Raw genomic sequence first — 21,770 nt, 5'->3', positions numbered from 1 at the left:
GAAAAGGACGATGTTCAAACACTTCAAAAACTCAAGAGATGACACAGAGATGTCAAACATTCCTCTGTTACAAGGGCTGTGTGACAGTTATTTATACTCCGGTTCTCTAAGATGTTAAAACAAGCCGTCACTTTATGTCTACTCCGGTCTTTAGTGTCAAAACAGGAGAACGGGCGGCGAAGATAAACCTCAATGGCAGACCATGTCTGATAGTTGTGGGACCAAGGCATCATGTTGTGACTTACTGAGACTGACGACAGACCTGGAGCGTTACCACAGAGACATGCAGCGGGTCACACCCCTCCAAGATCAAGCCAAGAGAGGGGCAAAATAGGACAATGCACAGAATGAAACAGAAAACAATTTTAAAAAAATGAAACAACACAAAATTAAAGAAATGAAACGTCAATGTAAACTGGGAGTGAGTGAACAAATGGAAAAATGTAAACGATGATAAACAAGACTTCCAAAGAGAAGGTAAGGTCTGCACACAGACAGCGACGCCGGCCTCCATTCAGACCTGCGTGAAGACCAGGTTCTCTGAGCTGCGGCTGTCGAGGCTCAGCACAAAGCGGATGGACTGAAAGAGCTCCTGGATGCTCGCTCGGAACTGCTCCTCTTCCATCCCGCAGGTGGCCCGTGCATACAGAATTCTGGACTGGACGATGAATTTGAACAGGTACTCTAGAGCCTAAGGGAGGAAGTGAACAGACAATTTCCAAGCAAATCATCTTGACATCATCTGGGAAAAAAAAAAAGAGAGATATGAGTGACTTGAATATTTCTTGAGATGAGAGCCGTAGTTTGGCTGATATTTTGCCTTGCAAGCAGTTCACAACAAGCAGCACTTCAGCAGATAGTGAACGGTCCATAAAAAAAAAAAAAAGAAGTCAGAAAGCTGTTTTGTGCCACTCCCAGCGAAGGTTTACTGTCAAATTAAACATGAATTTAACATTGACATCAAGGAGAATTGCACTTTGTGTCATAAAACAACAACATCCAACTTTCAGTCTGCGAGCTTAATGACAAAGCCAATTAGCATCTGCTGTATCTCGCAGTGCTAATACAGTACAGTATTTAGCTACTTCGCGGGTCGGTTATTGCGGATTCACTCTATCGCATATTTTCATTTGTGACCGTAACATCTTCAGCTTTGTATTTAGTCTTCATTTTGCATTTTAAAAGTTGAATTTATGAAGATTAGCAAGTGTTTAGAGGCGCTGGAACCGCTTATGTGTAAATCTGTATTCATTTATTATATATGAACCTCTACTTGGCGGAAATTCACCGATTGCTGGGTGCTTAGATGAACTGAGACCTTTGAATGAATAGTATCTCCGCCTGCACAGCGTTGGATATACAGAGTCTGGCCAATTTATGTTCTTGCCGCTTATTACCACTACAGATGCGGATTGGCTGTAAGCAGTCACGTGATTTTCCAAGCGCCATTTTGCAGCTCTTCACTCGCTTTCAGTGGTGTGGAATTCTATTCATTTTCCTGAATATTTCAACGCTTTGAAAACCTTTTGCAAAAAATGGGCACATGCTCGGCTGTCGCACTCGAAACGACAAAGGTATGAAGCTCCACACATATTTCCCTGGACGCCAAGAGACAGAAAGTACGGGCAGAGTGCGGCGCCAGTATGATTGGAAACCAAATGACTCCTCTCTTTGTGATGTCAGTATATTCTCTCTTATTCTCCCTGATGTACGTGGAAGTAAGAAACAATGAATAGTTTCAAAAGACAAGGCATAGGAGTTAGTTAAGCTCCGTCACAGTTTGTTCGATTGTCCCTCGGATATCACATAACCCCCTTTAGTGATACTTTCATCCCCACCATGACCATGGTGGAGGGGTTTGTGTGCCCCAATGATCCGAGCAAACTCACTTCCAGAGGTATCGCATTACACCTTATGAAGCTATTTTCTTTGACCATTTCCTGTTTCCATACAATTCACAGCTCAAGAAAGACTCTCTTGAGCTCTCATTTTCGTGGCTGGCACAGTCTAAATCTTTCCACACTAAATGGAAATGCTTGGCTTACTTGGACCCGGAATTCTATCCATCCATCCATTTTCTGATGCACTTATCCTCACAAGGGTCGCGGGGCGTGCTGGAGCCCATCCCAGCTGTCTTCAGGCAGTAGGCGGGGGGGCACACCCTGAACTGGTTGCCAGCCAATCGCAGGGCACACAGCGACGAAAAACCATCTGCGCTCACACTCACACCTAGGGACAATTTAGAGTTTTCCATTAACCTGCCACGCATGTTTTGGGAATGTGGGAGGAAACCGGAGTTCCCGGAGAAAACCCACGCAGGCCCGGGGAGAACATGCAAACTCCACACAGGAAGGCCGGAGCTGGAATTGAACCCGGTACCTCTGCACTGTGAGGTCGACGCGCTAACCACTCGACCCCCGTTTAAGGTTTAGAATACACGAAACAATTGGGGACTAATAAGGCAACTTCCTAGTTTGCTAGAGCTAGAGTCAGAGATACGCATGCACAGTGAAGCATGCGACAGGCGTGTGATTGGACACGCTGTACAGCAATTAAGTGGGAAATGTCATCACAGACAATCGGTAGGCATCTCTTTTTTTTTAATTCATTCACTGCCGTTGATAGGCAGCAATAGCATAAAACTGGGAGAGCTGGCACTGATTGAATTAATGCAATGGGATCCATCCACACTCCCTTGGCTCTCGACCAGCCGATCATGATCGACGTAATGGGCACCGCCACTCTACTAAAACCTCTAAATTTGAGAGTCTGTGCCCCGGTCAAATTCACCAAAATCCCATGAAATCAGCAGTCCGCATACTGCGCCAGACTTCAAAGAGGTCCCAGCAGGCGTAAAGTTTGGCTTAAGTTGAGATGACTTTCTCCCATCAAATTGTCAGATGCACGCTTGTCAAAGGACACACCCTCGCAATAGTGGAACACCCAGCTTGGTGCGGAACGGTCAGCCAAATTCTGAAACGAGCACAGCGAGGCTTGCACCAGTACGAAAACACGCCAGTATTTCCGCATGCGCCGGCTGCGAAAATCGAGTCCTCCAGTGAACCACATCAGGTAGCATAGTATAACCTTTACCCTCATGGCTTCCTGGATGTGATCTTGTCGAACGACTTCAGCCGAGCGATCCATGTACCACTTCAGGCATCGAATAAGCTCCCTGCAAGCACATTGTTAGAATCATGTTGTCAACTTTGTTCCGATGAATGACTTATTAAAGAGGAGGTAGCAAAGGTGTCTGTACTTGTATGCCAAAGCTCCAGCAAAGTGGTTTTGAATGTAAGAGTCCATTACGGGGCGGAAGTGGTAGAAACGGCTGTCCCTGAGCAAGTTGATAATAAATACCTGAAACACACGTGAACGTAGATGACAGAATTATCCATGCGTGACGGTAAAGAGAAATAATTGTAAAATTATGACATTGGACTTGTCTTGCTGTAATTGTCCTACCAGAGACTGGAAAACTAGAGGTCCATATTTATCTGTGTTGTCATCTAAAAGACAGAAGAGCGTATCCAGGAGATCTCGAAGGAACTGTAGGAATAAAAAGGACAAACTCTCTCGCACAGCCAGTTCTGTACATGGAAAATACTGGAAGGGTGAGCAACAATATAGACTCAACTCAACTCAACTGTATTTATAGAGCACTTTCGAACAGCCATCGCTGCATACAAAGTGCTGTACATGGAGCAATTTAACATATACAATAAACAGTAAAACAAATCGGTAATAAAGACGGTAGAAAGCACCGAACAGTAAAACCAAGAACAACTCTAAGTCATGCTGAGTCGAATGCCAAAGAATACCAGTGAGTTTTGAGGAGGGTTTTGAAGATGGGCAGCGAGGAGGCTTGCCGAATAGACATTGAAGGGAGGACGATTTGTATGTATTATATTTTATTTCCATCTGTATTTGATGTGTGTGTGTGTGTGTGTGTGTGTTGAGCAACAATGCCTGAGCAATGAAAAACTTGCACAGCACATGAAGGTGTTTTACCGCTTTGTCTAATGTATTGTAAGGTCATTGATTGGATCTATAGGAGACAAAAGCATTAAAGGTCAGTTGACAATTAAGCTTTCACTTCATTCACCCCAAACATCTTACGTCACATCTCTTATATCAATAGGGCTCTTCCTTCTACAAAAAAAAAAGGAAAAAAAAGATAATGCAGCTGAGGCCAATTAGTCGACTGTGTCCAATTCTCTCGCTTTTTAATCATGACGTGCACAATTAGTGAAGTCATATTTAATATTGGCCCAATAAGATGAAATGCCAGAGCTGCTGAAGGTTAATACCGTAGAAAATGTGTGTCAAACTCAATTAATACACTCTACAGCTTTGCAGAGGCCAAATTGCTTACGACTTTAGCAGGTAATGAATATATTTGACAGCGCTGACCTTGACAAGTTCCTCTCCGCTAATCTGACGCAGTCGACCGAGGATGTCCAGAACCCTGTCTGGGTGGGTCTTCCAATTCAGAAGGGCCAACAGGTCCACTAAGAGCAGTACACAACCAAATTCAACTGAAAAACTTCAAAAAAAATACTGGGTCATACAGAACAGAGCAAGCAATGTTTACCATTCTGCGTGAGTTTGGTGGAGCAGAGTATGGTGGAAACCCAAAAGGTTTCTTTTGGGCTCCTCTGGAAAGGCAGATTCGCTGGCAGGTTGGGACAACTGTTGAAATCCTCCTTGCAGCAGGGCAGGCTGAGGTACAGGCCCTGGTTACTAAAGGTGGCGCTTTCATCACACTGCAGACAGCCAGACAGACAAGAGGCGTTCTAAGGAAAAAGGTCTCCCACACAAGCACCGAGGAAGTGACGCATTACAACAACTTGCCAAAGCTCGATAACTAAACGAGTGGCACAAAGCAATGCCCTCTGGACACACTTTACAAAGTCAAGTTTTGGTTTACTTCTGTTTCAAACAAACAAGCAAACCGTTTGTAAATATCAGCGCTGCGCTGAAATATTCTCAGATTTCAGACTGATGATCTTTGAGTTAAATCCAAATACAACATTTGAGAACATCAGCTTTAACTTTGACAAAAATTATCAATACTTTCTGCCGATTTTCTGACGTTACGAATCAAACCAGAAACCGAATCACCTTGGTCGCCTTTTGCTCGTTCATGTGAGAGGAGGATCTTTTAGTAAGTGAGCCGTGTGATTTTAGATCTGCTCCATTGCGTTCACAACCCTAAGACAATTTCTTTTGTCATTTGGTGTGATATAAATAAAACTAGCGATTTGTGTTCAGACCAATACCAGTACTCACAGTATTCACTCTTTCTGACTCAGATCATGATTCGCCGAAGTGTCAAACTGTCACAGTATAGCGGCAACTACTGCTGGGGAGGATTTACTCAATGTCGGATTTGTATTTTTTTAAATTCTTTAGCCAATACCTTAAATTAAGGCCAGTATCAGCCCAAGAGCGATACATGTTAGCGGGACTCTCCCATCTCAAAATAAAACTGAAGTGAATGCGAGTGTGACTGGCCAGCGACCCTTGTGTGGACAAGCGGATCAGAGTGGATGGATGGGTGTGAGCGCAATTGGTTGTGTGTCCACACATGCCGGTAATTGACTGGCGACCAGTCATTGGTATCTCCCGCCTCTTGCTCAAAGTCATCTGGGATAGGCTACAGCTAGAAGATGAATGGCTAGATGGATGGATGCTAGCATGCAAAATTCATCAGGTGTTGTTAACGCGCATCTGGTTTGAGCTGTAAATTGTTTGACTAGAGAATTTGATCCTGACTTAGGTCGTTTGAGAAGCCTTGGTTATTTCACAATCTAATGAGAAAACCGGGTGGAAAACATGATGCGTTTCTTGCGGCTGCTTTCCGTTGGACGGGACCTCACCTTGTAGACATACAACTCATGGCTCTCGTCCGACAGCGTGGTCCCATCCTCTCTCATAAGGGGAGTGAAAGCAAAGCCAAAAAGTTTTTTCTCCCCTTTGTCTTTCGCTGAAATGACATAGGTGTCAGCAACATGCTTCATAAACCACTCTGGCCTAATGAGGCCCATGAAAAGAGCGACGGCCGCCACTGGCCCATCGAGGTTGACTCACTGGAGCAGTGTCTGAACTCGAAGCGCAGGTGGGAGCCTCGGAAGCGATCTATGGGAATGGGAAGTTTGACCATCTCACTCCAACGAGGACTGTTGTTGTGGTAGAGGACAAAGGAGCGATAGTCAGTCATGTTGGGCTCCCCACTGCCCAAACTGATGCAGTCCTGCAAAAGAAGGAGGCATATGGCAAGTAATGAGTGGATGCTGAGGGAGAACTAACGTACTTGCCATGACTAATGGAATGGAAATCTGCTGAATGAATCACATTTAACACGCGCCGTACTTTGAGAGTGTCCCCGTCGGCGTAGAGGACATAGAGCGTCACTTCGATGTTCTTCTGGACGCTCTTGCCACCCCGCTCGAACTCGCCTCGCTCCAGGGTCAAGTATAAGTCATTGCGAATGTCACCTGTGAGGATTAAAACGGAGAGAAAAATGACACAATGAGCTAAAGGTTACAGATTACGGAACCGTGCAAATTGAAAACGTCAATTGCAATGCAATGTTTACTTGGAGTGCCAATGCGGGACAATATGATACTTATACGAGTTGTTCGTATTTAAGTGCCTTGCATTGGGGCATGAATCACAAGACGGGGTAAGGTGAGAAGTATTTTGGGCCAACCGGTGAAAGGACTTGACGGTCATGTGAGGTGCGTCACAAAAATAGATATTCAGTACTGTATAGATATTCAGCGGTGCCTTGAGATGCAAGATTCATTTCTTTCATTGGGACACACAAGAATCTAGTACAAATTACAACACTAGGGAACACAAGCGCGATCATAATCATCATGTCATTGTGCAATGGCACCTTGAGATACATGGCTCTCAAGTAATCCACACCAAACTCATCCAGCAAGGCTTTTATAAATGCTTGGTGCACATGGTGGAACAGAAAAAGGTCTTTACACAGCTGTTGGCACATTTACCCCAAATGCCATATTTTGGAAGTGGGGGGGGGGGGGGTCTATGGTATTTAGACAAGATTGATTAAATAATTGTTCAAAAAGTATGACCAAATATTTTGTCAATATTGTGTTCCTACTGTATGGTCCTCTCCTGTTTCCATTCATTCACGGTGCTTCCTTCCCCCTCCTCATCTTTTCCTCTCCTCTGTCATCAGCATCCTGTGTAAACTGATCTTCGACCTTCCACTGCCCTCCTCTTCTGGTCTCCAGCCTGCTCGATGAATCTCTGTGCCCAGTATACATCCACTGCTCTTTGGGATCCTTACCTGGCATGATGACATCTGGAAAACCCAGTTTGCGCGTGAGTGCCAGGGCTCGGTTGAACACAGCTTGGTTCTCCCGTCTGATCTGCTCCAGCTCGCCCCTCAACAGCTGCAGAGAAATGATGAGGCCTGAGAGCAAAGTGGGTTGTGGGAAGAAGTGGAAGTAGGGAAGCAGAGGGATAGAAGATAAGTGGGGGCAGAGAAGGGAGGACAGAGGGTTATTTAAAGGACATTAGTCAGAGTGAGGGGGAGGACATGACAGACAGAAGGGTGAATAGACACATGAGATGAGATCAAGGAGACAAGACGAAGCAGGCTGAGAAAGATCTTGCAATAACGCAAGGAAGGAAATATTGGCAGTGCCCGCAAATGCTGACAGATTTGAGTGAATCGTATGTTACTGTGAGAGGCAAGTTCGTCGGGGAGGGCACTGAGGAGCTTATCTGTTTGCTGCAGCTCTTGTTATCAAATGGGCATTACGAGCACAGTAAGAGATCTGTGTGGCTGAATTATTCTATGAATAACACGAACAAAACTTTTCATCTTCGACAATACACGGCGATACTGCAGACTGCAAATCATGCCCAGCAAAATAAATGAACTCCACGAGTGGCTACGGCAGACTATTGGGCAGGCAACACGTTTCTCGAGCTCCGGGGGGTGAGCAACGGGCAACGTCTTCACAAGCAGGGCGGGGCTGTAGCCCTTATTTGCAAATATGCTCTGACAGCCTCTTTGAAATTCGACCCACAGCCTCATTGTCGTTTTATCTTGCAGTTTGGTTCCATCCCCCTGGCCCTTACTCTGATTTTTTTCGATGAATTTTCTGAACTTGTGGCTGACTTGGCGATTCACACGAAAACTATTCTCATAGGTGACTTTAATATTCATATGAATCTTCTCCTCGGAACCACTTACCGCTGCGTTTGAGACAATAATTGATACTTTTGCTTTCACACATAAGAGGTGAAGCAATGCATAAAAATAGTAATACTTTAGATAAGGTACGAACCCGAGGCTGAGCAACCACAGATGATTGTCTACCACTGCTATGTCTGACCATTACCATATAAAATTTGAAGTCTTGGCTCATTGTCATCATCCTCACCACAATCACATCTAAAGCAGCCGCATATTAGTTCTTCAACTACTATTGCGCACTCTGAGCTAAGTGCCTGTGGCAACTGCTTCCGTTCATTGGTGATAATCTCACAAATTATTTTAATGCTGTTCTGTTGAATGTCCTCGACTCTAGCACCATGAACACTTAAAACCTGTCCAAAGAGGCTTACTCTATGGTTTACTGATGAATCCCGCAAACTTTTACAATCATATAGGAAGCTTGAGCTCAAATGGCGTGTGACTAAACTCAAAGTCTTCCATCAGGCATGGTGTGATAGCTTGCTGAAACATAAAGAAGTTCTCATTTTAGCTAAAATGAATTATTTCTCCAGAATAATCGGTCTCAATAAAAACAACCCGAAATACTTATTTGATGGCAATGCTTATATGGTAATGCTAACGCAACTTCCAGTAGCTCCCGCCATTCATCTCAAAGATTCAATGCAATTTTTGATTCAGAAGACTCAGCTCATTATGGACACCGGTCCAAAAACCCAGCCGATTGCTGCTGTGAATGGTGTTAAAAGGGGCATCAAGGCTGACAAATGTCTAACAGTCCTCGCTCACTTTACAAAAGTATCTCTTGAAAATCTCACACAACTGGGAAATGGGGCAAAACAGATAACTCACTTGGTTGAACTTGTGAACTATGTTAAGAATTGTTTACGATTTTAGGCCGCTCCATCTTAAATATTATTAATTTATCACTCTCATGTAGCATCCGAGCAGCAGCTTTTAAGACCACTGCTATTCGACAGTGACATAAGCAACCCGGAGAGTCTATGTAATTATCGGCCAATTTCAAATGTTATTGTGAGAATTATTGAAAAAAAAATATCGTAACAAAAAATTACAAGGCCGCAAACAATCTACTTGAATTTCCCCAGTCAGGATTTAGAGGATTTAGACTCTATTGAGACAACACTTGCCAAAGTGACTAATGATCATTGATCTTCCACTAGCCATGGACTCCGACAGCTCATCAATACTATTATTACTCTAGCTTAGCACTGACACCGTCGATCATAACGTATTAGAATGACTTCATGACTGTTTTGGTATTTCAGGCTCAGTACTTTCTTGGTTTTAATTCTTACATGCACCCTGTAATTCATGGCCTGACATTAACCAACTTGCATTGGCTCCCAGTTGACTAGAGATGCAATTTCAAGGTTTTGGGACTTTTTCATAAAATATTACACAGTTTAGCACCTTCCTATGTCCATATGTTGCCATCCCAAAAACTTTGTTCATGTGATCACGAGAGCCAAAAAGAGGTCTGCAGGTTCTTGAGCTTTTTGTTCTGGAACGCTTTAGTCATGGATATTAGAGCCGCTACCTTCGAAGAAATGTTTAAAACTCAACTTTTTTGTGACTTTTTCATTTAGTTGAACCTCCATTCTTTCGCTTTCTCGTGCCCCCATCTCCTCGGCTTGGAAAGCAGCGTAGGTAATGGTGATCCAATTAGGATAGGAAAACCTTTATTAGCCTCGCAATGGAGAAATTCCCGATTCACAGCAGCAAAGTTATGAAAGGAAGAAGTAGAACAACAAAATATAGGAGCTGCTGGAAAGGCAGCCACTCACGCTGCGCCATTTTGAAGTCAAAATAACAAAAATAACACAACACATAAAAGATTCTGCTCCAATTGATCTGGACAAGATCTGGTGTGGACAACCTCCTTGGAAGCAATGCTATGGAGATTTCCTCATTGACCAACCGGGCCGGGTTTTAAGGAGGACCCACCTCTCCAAAAGCGTCTTCCTGCAGTACTTCATCTTATTCAGTGAACTCTTAGATTTTTCTGACTAACATTGGATAGCACCTATATTGTGTTAAATCAGGGGTCGGCAACCCAAAATGTTGAAAGAGCCATATAGGACAAAAAAACCCCAAAAACAAATATGTCTGGAGCCGCAAAAAAATAAAAGCCTTCTATAAAACTTACAATGAAGGAAACACATGCTGTGTGTATGTAGGAGACTGGAATGTCTCAGAATTGTTAATGTTATTCATTCCTTTGTTGTGTGTTCACAAACGCCCCCATATAATTTATTTTGTAATTTCCTCGCTTGATTTTTTTCTTTTGGTGTATTATTTTCGCTTTTCTTAGTGTCAGTGAAGTGATCATTAATTTCCGTTTTTCTGAGGCTGTCTTTGTACGCCTCTTGAGTCGAACGAGAAGAGAGAAGGCACGGAGTCGGACGCAGACGTGTCTGTGTTTGTCGAGACTGTTAAAAGCATAAATAAAATGTACGTTTAAAAAAAAACACCACCACAGCTCTCCTTTTTCGGAGCTGCAACATGTATCTATATCTATTTGAGCTATATTAGCCTACTATCAAAATCCACTTTCAAACATTTTTTATAAAGCTCCAGGGAGCCACTAGATGTCGCTAAAAGCCGCACGCGGCTCTGGAGCCGCGTGTTGCCGACCCCCGTGTTAAATGTTGCCCAATCAGCACCCATTGCAGCCGGGTCATCTTGGAATGGGGATTCCCCCATCCGCGGCCAAGGTTTCTGATGGGGGGTTTTGAGTTTTTCTTTGACCTGCTGGGGGGGAAAGATCAAGGGATGTCAACCGTCGGCATGTGAATATCTCGGAGAAGTTATTGTGATTAAGGGCGATATAAATATTAGAAAATGTAACTTGACTCAATGTTATTTTCTAGTTAACACACAGACGTGACATGGCATGTTCAAAGACGACGTTCTTCATCATCTCTCATCTAAAGTATGAACTTTTACATCGTGCTCCCCATGTTTAGACAGAGACACCACATAACTGTTGAATGTTAAAACGTCAGTAACTCTCTCAGGAGTTTTATATCCGAGTAAAACGTATTCCATGTTTGAAAAAAACATACGTAATAGCAATAAAACACATTTTCATCACAGCTGCAAAACTTTGCGATATTATCAAGTATCAACCCTTGGAATTAGTGAGTATTAATATGTAAGTCCTTCTATTCGATCTGAAAAAAAAAACCGGCACGGGTACATCCCAGCTGTCATTGTTTTAACTAAATTTCAACTAGTGACAGAGGGAGGTATAAATGACTCATAATGTGGTTTAGAAAAAACACATGGTGAAGATCACACCATATGTTGCAAAAACAGTGATGGCATCTCCAATGGAGGCAATGCATACTCAGAAGCGTGGCGTTTACCGTAATTGGTGCTGGGAGCCGAGTATTTGGTGTTGGACTTGCGGATGATGTTTTCATGGACCTGGTACCACTCGTTTTCGTTGTTACATCTGGAGAGAAAAACAGGCAGGTAGGGCAGTTGGCAGCAAAGCCATTAGCGGAACAGATGGGCGAGGAGGAATTGTGCACATGGGAACTGCACAAACAGCATGTGTCCCTGAGCTGATTTCCTCCTGGAGAAAAGGTAGCAGCATGGGGGAGTTGCTATCAAGTAGCACGTCAGCCCCAACGCTCACGAGCACTAAGCAAAGCTGACAGCCAGCTCTCGACCAGTCTTTTTCATTACTGTGGGCCTGTAGGCCCCCGGGAAAGACATGGGGAAACGCATAGAAAGGAGCCTTATAGGAGCCGACAGTTTGGAGGCAGCACAGCATTGAATCACGGCTTGCGTTTTAAAAGCAAGGACCCGTTGCCTTAGCAGAGGGGTCCACTAAAACAGCTCTTTGTTCTGGAGACCTTTGTTCCAAACAAAATCCCCTGAAACGCAACCACGTTACTGATATAGCGCGTCTCAGTGACCTCTGCCCGAGAGCAGGCATATTGTCACAGTTGAGAAACTGAAAAATGCTGAGCTGTTTTTATCATTTTGATTGGCACACAAGCTCAGCGATCTGTGCAGGGTGCCTCGCCTTTGTCTTTCTTGAAGACCCTGCCAACCAGCGAAAACAGAGATTTGGTTGGAAATACATGATTAATATTTGAAGATAATTGCTGAAAACATAAAAAGAGGCTGAGAACTGTGTAGTGCAGAATTGTGGAAATGCACCGGAGTCATAACGGGGAACTACTAAACCCCAAAAAATGTTAAAGAAACAATACATTGCACAATGGAACCTCGGGTCACAAACTTGATTCGTTCCGTCACCCCGTTCTCAACATTCATTCCGAAACATTCACACACGAGGTCATATTTCCCATAGAAACGAATGGAAATGTAATCATTCCCTTTCAGCTGCATTACAATGCTGTATTTACCTCATTCCGATCGATGTGTAGTTAAAAATAAATGTGCAATATAGAAACAGGTGAAAACCCATTTATGATGAGCAAATAACAGCGAGTATGTGAGCAATTACTGTGCGGTGTCTTTCCTACTAGCCCAAAATGGCCAAAGCCTCTCACAATGCAGTGCAGCTTTTGCATTGCATTGTGGAATGTCTCATCCACTTTGGGGAACAAACAAAGATACCTGAGGCACAGAGACAATGACGTTTATGTGGTGCGAGAAATAGCACCAAATTCTAGGTCTTCCGCGGCAATGCCAAGACTGTTCAGAAATTGGAAATGGTGTTCACGTACAAGTGTGTGTGTGTGTGTGTGTGTGTGTTGTGCTGCGAGACTCACGTATAAACTTTGAGCACAAAGTCCTTCTCCTCTTTGAGGTCAGTGATGGTGTGGAAAACGTCACTCATAGCAAGAACAGCGCAGCCATACGGTCGTCGGTACATCACATGAGGTGGGCCTTTCTTTGAGTCGTTCAGAAGCATACGACCTGGGGAAAGCCACAAAAAAATAAAAAATAAAGAACTTCACTGCGAGGACACTAATAAATATAATTGCATACATGGTTGGGTAGCGCAATCATGGCCAAAATGATTAACAAACGCTCCCAAATATTTTGATCAATATTATAGTCACGATTATGAATTCAAGTTTTTCATAATGTCAGGGAAAACATCTGTATTTTTAAACGATATGCAGAAAAGTTCATTGAATAATGGCAGCCAAAACGATGATCCCGATTAAAATGTGTTGAACTGAGCAGCCCTAACACACGGTTAATACCGTACCAGTTCTCATGACATGTGCCACAATGTACAGGTCTCTCTTCAAGTCTTTACTGCTTAGGTCCTGCAGAGCAACATGGAAAAGTCAGAGTGAAAACAAAACATTCACGGTTGCTTCTAAGCCTCTTGAATTGAATTGAATGGAATGGGTGGAAAGGGGAAAGCGTTACCGTGAAGAGAGCACAAAGACGATCAACCTTCTCGGGATTCTTTGGTCCTCCATTTTTGTTGAGTTTCACCATGAACTTTTCACTGCAAAGACATCACGTTTACTGATCCGTGTTCATTGCACTCATCCGGTCATGTGCCAGAGGCGTACGTCTACCTGATCTGTTTGGCCTCTCGGGTGTCATACAGGGAAAAGAAGACGTCAGCGTCCTCGCTGATACTGTTGTAAGTGAAGCTCTTCAGATTGATGAAGAGGTGGTGTGACACCGGGACACGGCAACTGTCGCCGTGGCGTTGTCTCACGTTATCGGCCTGGCAAGAAAAGGAGAAACTCAGGGAACAACTACTGCGAGTAAAGTCAAACTCTGTATTCAGTGCTGCTCCAGTCGATTGGCGATCAATAGAGGAGGGGCTCATGACATTTTGATGTGGAGGCAGAAGCAGTTTTTGATGTTTGAACATTGCAAGAGGGTCATTTTTGGATATGTTCCTGGATTTCCTGAATGAATTACGCATCCCTCATAGAGATGGATTTCAAGCAAAGGTAGCTGTGACGCCGTACATTTGGGCGCTGATCTAAATTACAGCTGTTGAGTCGAGTTGCTGTCCACTCCAGTCCACACTCTACTGCACTGTTATTTGTAATGACACGCTGTTTACACTCCAAGTGATCCCCATCGGCGTAAACAGCATATACGTGAAGCGGGGGTGCTCCAAGAAAAAAATGGAAGGTTGCCAGGGCAGCTTTGAATCTTTCTACAGTCATTCATTCGACACTCAAAGTAGAAATGTGACAAGAACAAGTCTGTCAAAGGGATGAGCCTGGCTGGCATGGCCACTTGAGCTTGAGTCCAACACACCAAGAATTTGAATAATCAGACGAAGGGTTCCGGAGTGTCGCAAAAATGGCCTTCGGAAACACCTTCAGATTAGAGTAAAATCGGAAACCTTGATCACTTTTCAGGACATCTCGGCCCTTTCGTTTGGTCTGCGACTCAAGGAACCCGTGGTCAGATTGGCTGACAAGTTTCAGCTAAAAACATCCACCGAGTAACGGCTCCGACGGCACCACTTGCCTTAAAAACTCGATCACAAATGGCCCTCTATTGTCGCTGGACAACAAATGAAAAAAAAATGTTGAGTTGCGTTTACCTGGTTTGTGCTTTGCTGACCACAGTGTCTGCTGGATACATGCTAAAAGTAAAAAGAGTGAAGGTCACAAGCGAGACCAAGAAAGGCATTGTCTCCTCCCGTAAAAGCTTTGAACTTATTTCCCTCATCGCAGTTCCAGACAAGCACGAGCTCATGGCTTTTGCCTATATTTGAACTGGGACGTTCGTCACCTACGTACGGCGCCGAGTGGCAGCGAGCGCTAAAAGAAGCGACGTGTGGGAGGGACGAGGACAATGCCGCTATCGCCCACACACGTCACAGCAGCCAAAAAGAGCGCCTCTCTCTCTCCCCTACCTGAAAAGGTGCCAGAGCATTGAGTACTGCCAAAAACAAGCTTGTGCTCATTAAGTACATTTTTCACAAGGACAAACTGCAAACTTTCTTGATGGGGCATGCAGGTGATAAATAGTTTGCCAAAAAAATATAAGAAAGTTATTAGTCCATTCTTTAACCTGATACTGGATAGCCAATATCTTGTACCCCATTTAACATAAATCGCTTGGTAGCTTTTGAGAAAGCAAACAATTTATTTGAGTATCTTCTAGTCCTGTACAATTAATCAGGTTCAAAGAAGACATTGTAGTACAACGCCATTATTAAATCACAAAGGCAGCAAGTTAAAAGAAATTAAACGACTTTGTTTTGTTCCCAACTGTAAGGCTCATGTGTGTGTGTATGTGTGTGTGTGTGTGTGTGGTAACAAATAGTCCCGCCCCCTATTCGCTGAGATATATATATATATATATATATATATATATAGAGAGAGAGAGAGAGAGAGAGAGAGAGAGAGGGGGGGGGGGGCTGTGCGTACGTGTGTGCGTGTGTGTGTGTGTGTTAGATTAATTGAAGTAGATAAATTCAGTGGCTTTCATATTATTTCCATCATATTAATTCATGGTTCCCTTTCCTTTATTTTGGTGTAAGCCTAACCTTTAAGACCAAAACAAACAAAAAAAAATACACGGGACGAGGACCTTCAAAAATTTCACTTATTAAATAGAAATCAGAATATTGAGGAGTCAGGGGAACCATTTTTTCAAAATGGTTCAGCCGTAGTATTTTCCTGCCACTTGACATTACATCTGCATTGCTGGCTTGCAAAAGTCGCGTGCCTGCAAGTGAAGGACACTCTCAATATGGTGGTGCAAGGAGCATACAGGACAGGTCACAGGAGGCTGTCCCAACAGCCAAATGCGCCCCATCTCGTGAGTCACCTTCTTCTGGATGATTTGATATTTGGTCCACTTATTTACACGGCCTACATCACATACAGTAAACTCTGTCTTCATTCACGCACAGAGTAATGCTGCAGACGTAGTCTATACATTCTGCAGGCAAAGGGCATACTTTATAATTTAGAGAGCACTCATTCACATATTTAATTTATTGCATTTACTTATTCATGGGGTGGGTTTGTGTAGAATGGAACGGTTCAAGAATAATTCGGGACAACATACCAGTTTGTAAAGCTCGGATATGCTGATCTGGTCGGGGTCCACCATTTCAAACTCTTTCCTGGGCACAAGGTCTATGCCAAGGTGCCTGATGAGAGAGAAATAATGACGGTCAAGCAATGTCACATTGCAATGACCGAGGTACTTTTGCCGCAGATCAAAGGACGTGAATACACTTTGTGTTACTCAGAGAAAGCAATTCTAAGTAAAAAATACATCCTTCACATGTTCAAAATATGTTTGCGAGCAAATGATTTTCTTAGCTGTTTTTTTTTTTATTTATTAGCAGTGGACTCAACATTCTTGGCAGACATCATGATAACCCCCCTCGAAGCAACATGGGTGTGCTGTACAACAAATCACCGCACCTGAAAAAAATCAACCAATCAGGAACAGAAATCGTGACTTCGTGCTGTCTTGTTATCGCAGAAAAGGGGCCTTGTTTGTCATGGAGTGTCACTATAACGCAGCATGTTGTCATCTTAAAGTTGGATAAACCGTGCTGTCAAGTCATAATGAAGATTTTCCAAAATGTGACGAAGTGCACTGACCTTAACGACCACAGTTAGCTCCTTTGATGACAACATTTTGGATGTTTCCAAACCTAAAGATGCATTTCAAAGTATCGCTCCTTTCAGATGTGGCAAATCTGAATGCCAGCATTGCTAAATTGAGCTCCGCCTCCATCAAGATGCACCCCCCACTTGAGTCTTTATTTGGGTTATGGATGTCTGTCATTGCTCAGTGAGATTTGAAAAGTGGCAGCAGACAGAATATGGCCTTCCAGCTCCTCCAGGGAGAAGTGCCCTGACTTGAATCTGCTTGACACGCGCTCGTCTACAAACACAACTCGAAAACGGGTTTGGACAGACAGTGAGGAAAATGCTTCATCAGTCTCGATGTACTAAGATGACTAATGCTTCATCGCGGAGTGTGAGCGTAACTTCCTCGGTCAGTTTGAAGATGAACAATATAATTACAATAATAAACTTAACTATGGTGTACAAAGTATACGAGCTCAAGTGTTTCATATTTGGGGTTGCTTAATAACTAGTGAAACACAGTAATGTGGAGGTGTCCAATTATGAAACAAAACCATTATGGGTATTTTGATTGATACTGAAATAATGATTCATAAACACGATTATTCATTGATGTCAAAACGATTTATTCAATGACCGAAACTCCAACTTTAAATATAATTTGAAAGAACTACCAGAAAATGAATTCCGAAAAAGCATAGTAATAATATCTTAAAACAATAGCAAAAAATAGAACAAATAAATACACGGTCATTCCAGAATCTGAGGACATTGAGTTCACATTTTAAATAATCCACATACAAAATATTAAAACATGAAATTTTTGAGGAAATTTACTTGTCCTGAGACCAAATCTAAAAAAAAAAAAAAAAAAAGTAAGAATAATAATATGTAAGAATAGCTAGCCAATTTGGAGTACGCCCTAAAGCACCATTTTTATCTTCGACCATCTCCACACCTCCATAACCAAATCAAATCTCAAATATAACTGTTAAAATGAATTTTAGATTTAATTTCATTTTTTGACAGTCATTGTTTCATGACTGCCTCTTGAAACCGTGGGAACGTTTGTTTTAATGAACATAATATTTGAAATTGAAACAAGAATTTTGACTCATGGAACATGCATCCCACGACATGCACGCAAGCCTGCGATCTTAACCTTTTTGGCATGGTAGAAGAAGAGGAAAGCATTTTTTTCCAAAAATGTTCAAGGCAAAATGTCCCCCAATTCCGGAATGACCAACATGCTGTTCCTGCCATGCAATAAACCGGCAATGTTTCTAAAACCAAATCCATGTTGGACTTAAATATAAAATGTGTGTAATTCTTTTTATCGTGTGTTCATTTGACAGTAAACTCTGATCGAAGCGTCAATAAGCATTTTAAAGCACGATCACGGGGGAAAGACGTGCATGCATCGCAGGCTTGCTATAAGTAACACCCGGACAATCAGGGGGCTTGCACAATGCAGGAACTTGCATATACAGTACATTAATGTTTTTCTCGATTATTATGCTTTTATGATGTGAGAAAGCTGAAATCGAACTCATAATTATATTATGATTAATTACCCAGCTCGATGGTGCGTCTGCCACCATGACCCCCCCCCCCCCCCACACACACACTTTTTTCTGCGATGATTCCTTTTTTATTGGTGTGATTGTGAATATTGCCGCTGTGAAAATTTAATTTCCCTCACAGGATGAATAATGTATCTATGCATCTATTGAATTTTAAGATATGTGATAATGATATCCTAAGTGAAGGTGAGACTCACTCATTGCCCCAGTCAAGGCGTACAGTGATGTGTCGCTTGATCTCACGGGTCTGGTCCTGAGCGAGGTGACCCTGAATGAGCTGCCGACGCAGGTCGATGAGTTCATTCATCACGTGACGCAGCTTGTGGAACAGATCAACCTTATGTTTCTGTGAAATCAGCCAAAAAGTCTCGGTTAGTACACACGAGGGAAATCTTTGATTGAACTACGACAAAGCCTTGGATTCAATTCAGTTTATCTGGAATCCTCTTCAGGTGCCAAGAGGGTTGAAATGAATGCAAGACAAATGTTTGTCAGGGCAACTTGAGGCAGAGGGCTACCAAAAGAAATTAAAGACTAAATTAAAAACAGCAAAATCATGACTTTTAACATGATTTATACTCTGCATATTAAAAATGAAATCCATAACACAAGCCAAAAAACTTCATGTGCATTTTCACTAGAGAACCATCTGCTGCATCTGGTGAATCACTGCTCCACTTGCCCCTAATGCATAATTTCAGATGCACTGAATCTAAAAAAAATTGGCAGGCATGTAGCATTTAGCTTCTTTTCGGCGAGAAGAGTCTACATGGTCTCTAGGGGCCATCGAGCATTTTCACGATATCTGGTTTGATACAAAGTACGCCCTAATATCAAAAGGAGGACATTGAATCCCCATTATCAGTCTGAATGATCTGATGACTCTCATTCCACTCATTCCATAGCAGCATCCCTCCTCGTCATCGTGTGGAGAGAGAGTGAAAGCAGTTTGGGAACCCTGAAGGGAGAAAGGCGTCACATCAACGCGCTGGCCGTGTGTTCCCACTGAGATTCCAGCCCACAGGTTTAAAACACAAATATTCCTTTCCAGTGTTGACCTGCTGGTGGTAATTTTTTGCAGACCGAGGACAAGCAAATAAATTTGCCCCTGTTCTCCCAAATGATAAGATACAACTGCAGTACTCGGTCATTTTGTTTATACATCAATGCAAAGATTAAGCAAAGCCACAATACTCACGCAGGGCTCTACATTAACAGTGGCCTGGTGGCCTCAGGCCACTACATGACTGTGTTCGGCCACCCCTGGTTGTTTTTTTTCATATTTGATTTTCAATATTGAGAGTTTTAGACAATTCAAAATTGATCAATCATCACTGATCTTGTCACTGTTTGAATCCTTCCATGAGGAAAGGCTTGAACAAGATTTAAAAATGTAAAATGTTAAATATTCAGTTCCATTTTATACGGTAAAAAAAAAAATCATGAAATAAAAACCAGAAACAATATTTTATTATAAAGGCTTAAATAATACACTGCTTGTTCTCCAAGACTGCCCAGGGTCGAAGATTTTATTTGGGGTTGATGAGCCCTTAAAGGCATTTTTTTCTGCAGGGCTAATTATGTTCATTCTTCAAAGTTATCTTTAGCCCATTGCTGAAGCTAATGTAGCAAATTCAAACTGGCAACAATGAGATAAAGTCTATCGACATTCAATCTGTGATACATTCTATTATTATCTCACAAACTGACCAACTGTGACGGCAAGGTCTTTGTCACATGGGAGATGAGCCAAACAAGTGCCGTTAAATCAGGGGTGCCCAACCTTTTTTGTCCTAAGGGCTACTTTTCGAGGAGCCTACCCCCAGAGTTCTACCAGTCCAGTGTCAACATCACAACAGTTTGAAAAAAGGAAAATCACTTCTTTTCACTTTTTTGAAAAAAGTCGCTCGAGAGGGTCACAGTACTCGCTAATATAGCGTCAAAGTCGCTAAGTTGGCAACACTGACTTCCTGTCATGACATTTTTCTTTTCCCTACACACCTCGCGGTCACCTTGGGATCAGTCCGCGGTCTACTACGACTCAATGGGCACACCTGCTTTAAATCAAAAATGCTGCACATTCGTCGAGCATCGGAGGATGTTCAATCACTGTAGTGATGCCTTCAGTTGGGTTCCTTTATCGCCGAAAAGAAAAATGTACTTTCACAATTAAAAAACTAAAAGAATATCAGTGCCAGCCCAGCAACGTATCCTCTCAGCCTCAACCCATTCCGCCTGCCCTGGAGCTGGATTCAGGATGCTTTAGGTTTGTAGTAATCACTTTTGCCCAGTCACTGAAGATGACACAGGAAGTAAGTGAAGCAGGTCAAAATCAATCAAGGGCCTGAATGACAGAGCATGAAATCGGATATGACAGGTCTGTGGGCCATTATCTGTGTCCAGCACCCAGTTCTGGTCCCACATAGATAGCTTAAGAAAAAGTAGGGCAACAGTCATGACTGATCTAAATGAGGTGTACTGTACTTTCAGGCAATATCTCTTACAGGAGTCCGGGTAATGTGTGTTGGATCGGGTGCGTGGGGAACAGCGTGTTGGAAAAGCCTCTTCCGTTAAACCCCTCCGGCGGATGCAAGCGAAACAACAAAAAAATGGTTGTGCTTACAAATCACCCCAGAAAGGCTCACCAATCTTAGATCCGCTCTGGCAATTATTGCGAAGGCCTGCTACATTTGAGTGTTTTTCGGATTTTAAAAGATTCTTGATCAGTGACACCCCCCCCCCCCCCCCACCCCACATATAAAGATGAAAAATCAGGTATGTAACAGTTCGGATCATATTGTGTGCGGTCTGCTCCGATTACCTTAATGCAGTGTTTCTCAAATAGTGGGATGTTTTCCTCTTCCTTGGGGGGCATGACAGAAAATAATTGAGAACCACTGCCTTAATGCAAAGCACCACACACATGAAGATTGTCTTGCACCACTCCGAAACAAGTCCTCTGTGACAGAAAGCTCATGTGATCACCCGTGATCTCACTAAGAAAACATTTGCCAGGCCAAAGTACATTCGATTCAAAATCCACTCGATCACCTGAAATACAAACTTGTTCGTGAACTTTGGATCATTTCAGGTACAGCACTGTCTGGGGAAACTACTTTGAGACAAATAGTGAAATCAGGTATGGGTATATATTTTATTTACTGCCGCGTTCTTGTTCATTGGTTAGAACTGGTTCCTCAACCACCATTCCAAGGACAGGTACCGGGCCTCGGCCCATTTGGGACCGGGCCACACAGAGACAGATGTGCCGGCTGTGAACACATTTTCTGATGTGGCAGAAGTGTGTACGACTCTAGCCAATCCGAGTCCCTCTGCTAACATTGGTTTACAAGACGAAATAAACAGAATCCACCAATCAATGGAAGAAGATGCAGTAAGTACAGAAAG

General features: G+C 42.9%; 1 protein-coding gene across 2 annotated transcripts in view; it reads right to left on the bottom strand.

Moving 5' to 3' along the window:
- The window catches only part of dock3 (dedicator of cytokinesis 3), a 64,561-nt gene that overhangs the window by 22,380 nt on the left and 20,411 nt on the right, over positions 1 to 21,770 (bottom strand). For both annotated transcript variants that reach the window (XM_086124239.1, XM_086124249.1), the window contains exons 6-23: positions 18,560 to 18,708; positions 16,241 to 16,325; positions 14,763 to 14,804; positions 13,768 to 13,922; positions 13,613 to 13,694; positions 13,446 to 13,506; positions 13,000 to 13,147; positions 11,617 to 11,705; positions 7,328 to 7,453; positions 6,376 to 6,500; positions 6,094 to 6,256; positions 5,883 to 5,989; positions 4,595 to 4,766; positions 4,414 to 4,511; positions 3,466 to 3,549; positions 3,260 to 3,360; positions 3,094 to 3,175; positions 521 to 691 (exon numbers count right to left, since the gene is read on the bottom strand). In XM_086124239.1, coding sequence (XP_085980365.1) covers positions 521 to 691; positions 3,094 to 3,175; positions 3,260 to 3,360; positions 3,466 to 3,549; positions 4,414 to 4,511; positions 4,595 to 4,766; positions 5,883 to 5,989; positions 6,094 to 6,256; positions 6,376 to 6,500; positions 7,328 to 7,453; positions 11,617 to 11,705; positions 13,000 to 13,147; positions 13,446 to 13,506; positions 13,613 to 13,694; positions 13,768 to 13,922; positions 14,763 to 14,804; positions 16,241 to 16,325; positions 18,560 to 18,708 — 2,040 coding nt within the window. The remainder of the gene's footprint in view (positions 1 to 520; positions 692 to 3,093; positions 3,176 to 3,259; positions 3,361 to 3,465; positions 3,550 to 4,413; positions 4,512 to 4,594; positions 4,767 to 5,882; positions 5,990 to 6,093; positions 6,257 to 6,375; positions 6,501 to 7,327; positions 7,454 to 11,616; positions 11,706 to 12,999; positions 13,148 to 13,445; positions 13,507 to 13,612; positions 13,695 to 13,767; positions 13,923 to 14,762; positions 14,805 to 16,240; positions 16,326 to 18,559; positions 18,709 to 21,770) is intronic.

Source organism: Hippocampus guttulatus, chromosome 1 (assembly GCF_054856545.1).
Source record: "Hippocampus guttulatus isolate MCC_2025c chromosome 1, RoL_Hgut_1.0, whole genome shotgun sequence".
Taxonomy (NCBI): Eukaryota; Metazoa; Chordata; class Actinopteri; order Syngnathiformes; family Syngnathidae; genus Hippocampus; species Hippocampus guttulatus.
Note: the sequence above shows the minus strand (reverse complement) of the source record. Positions and strands in the feature narration are given on the sequence as shown.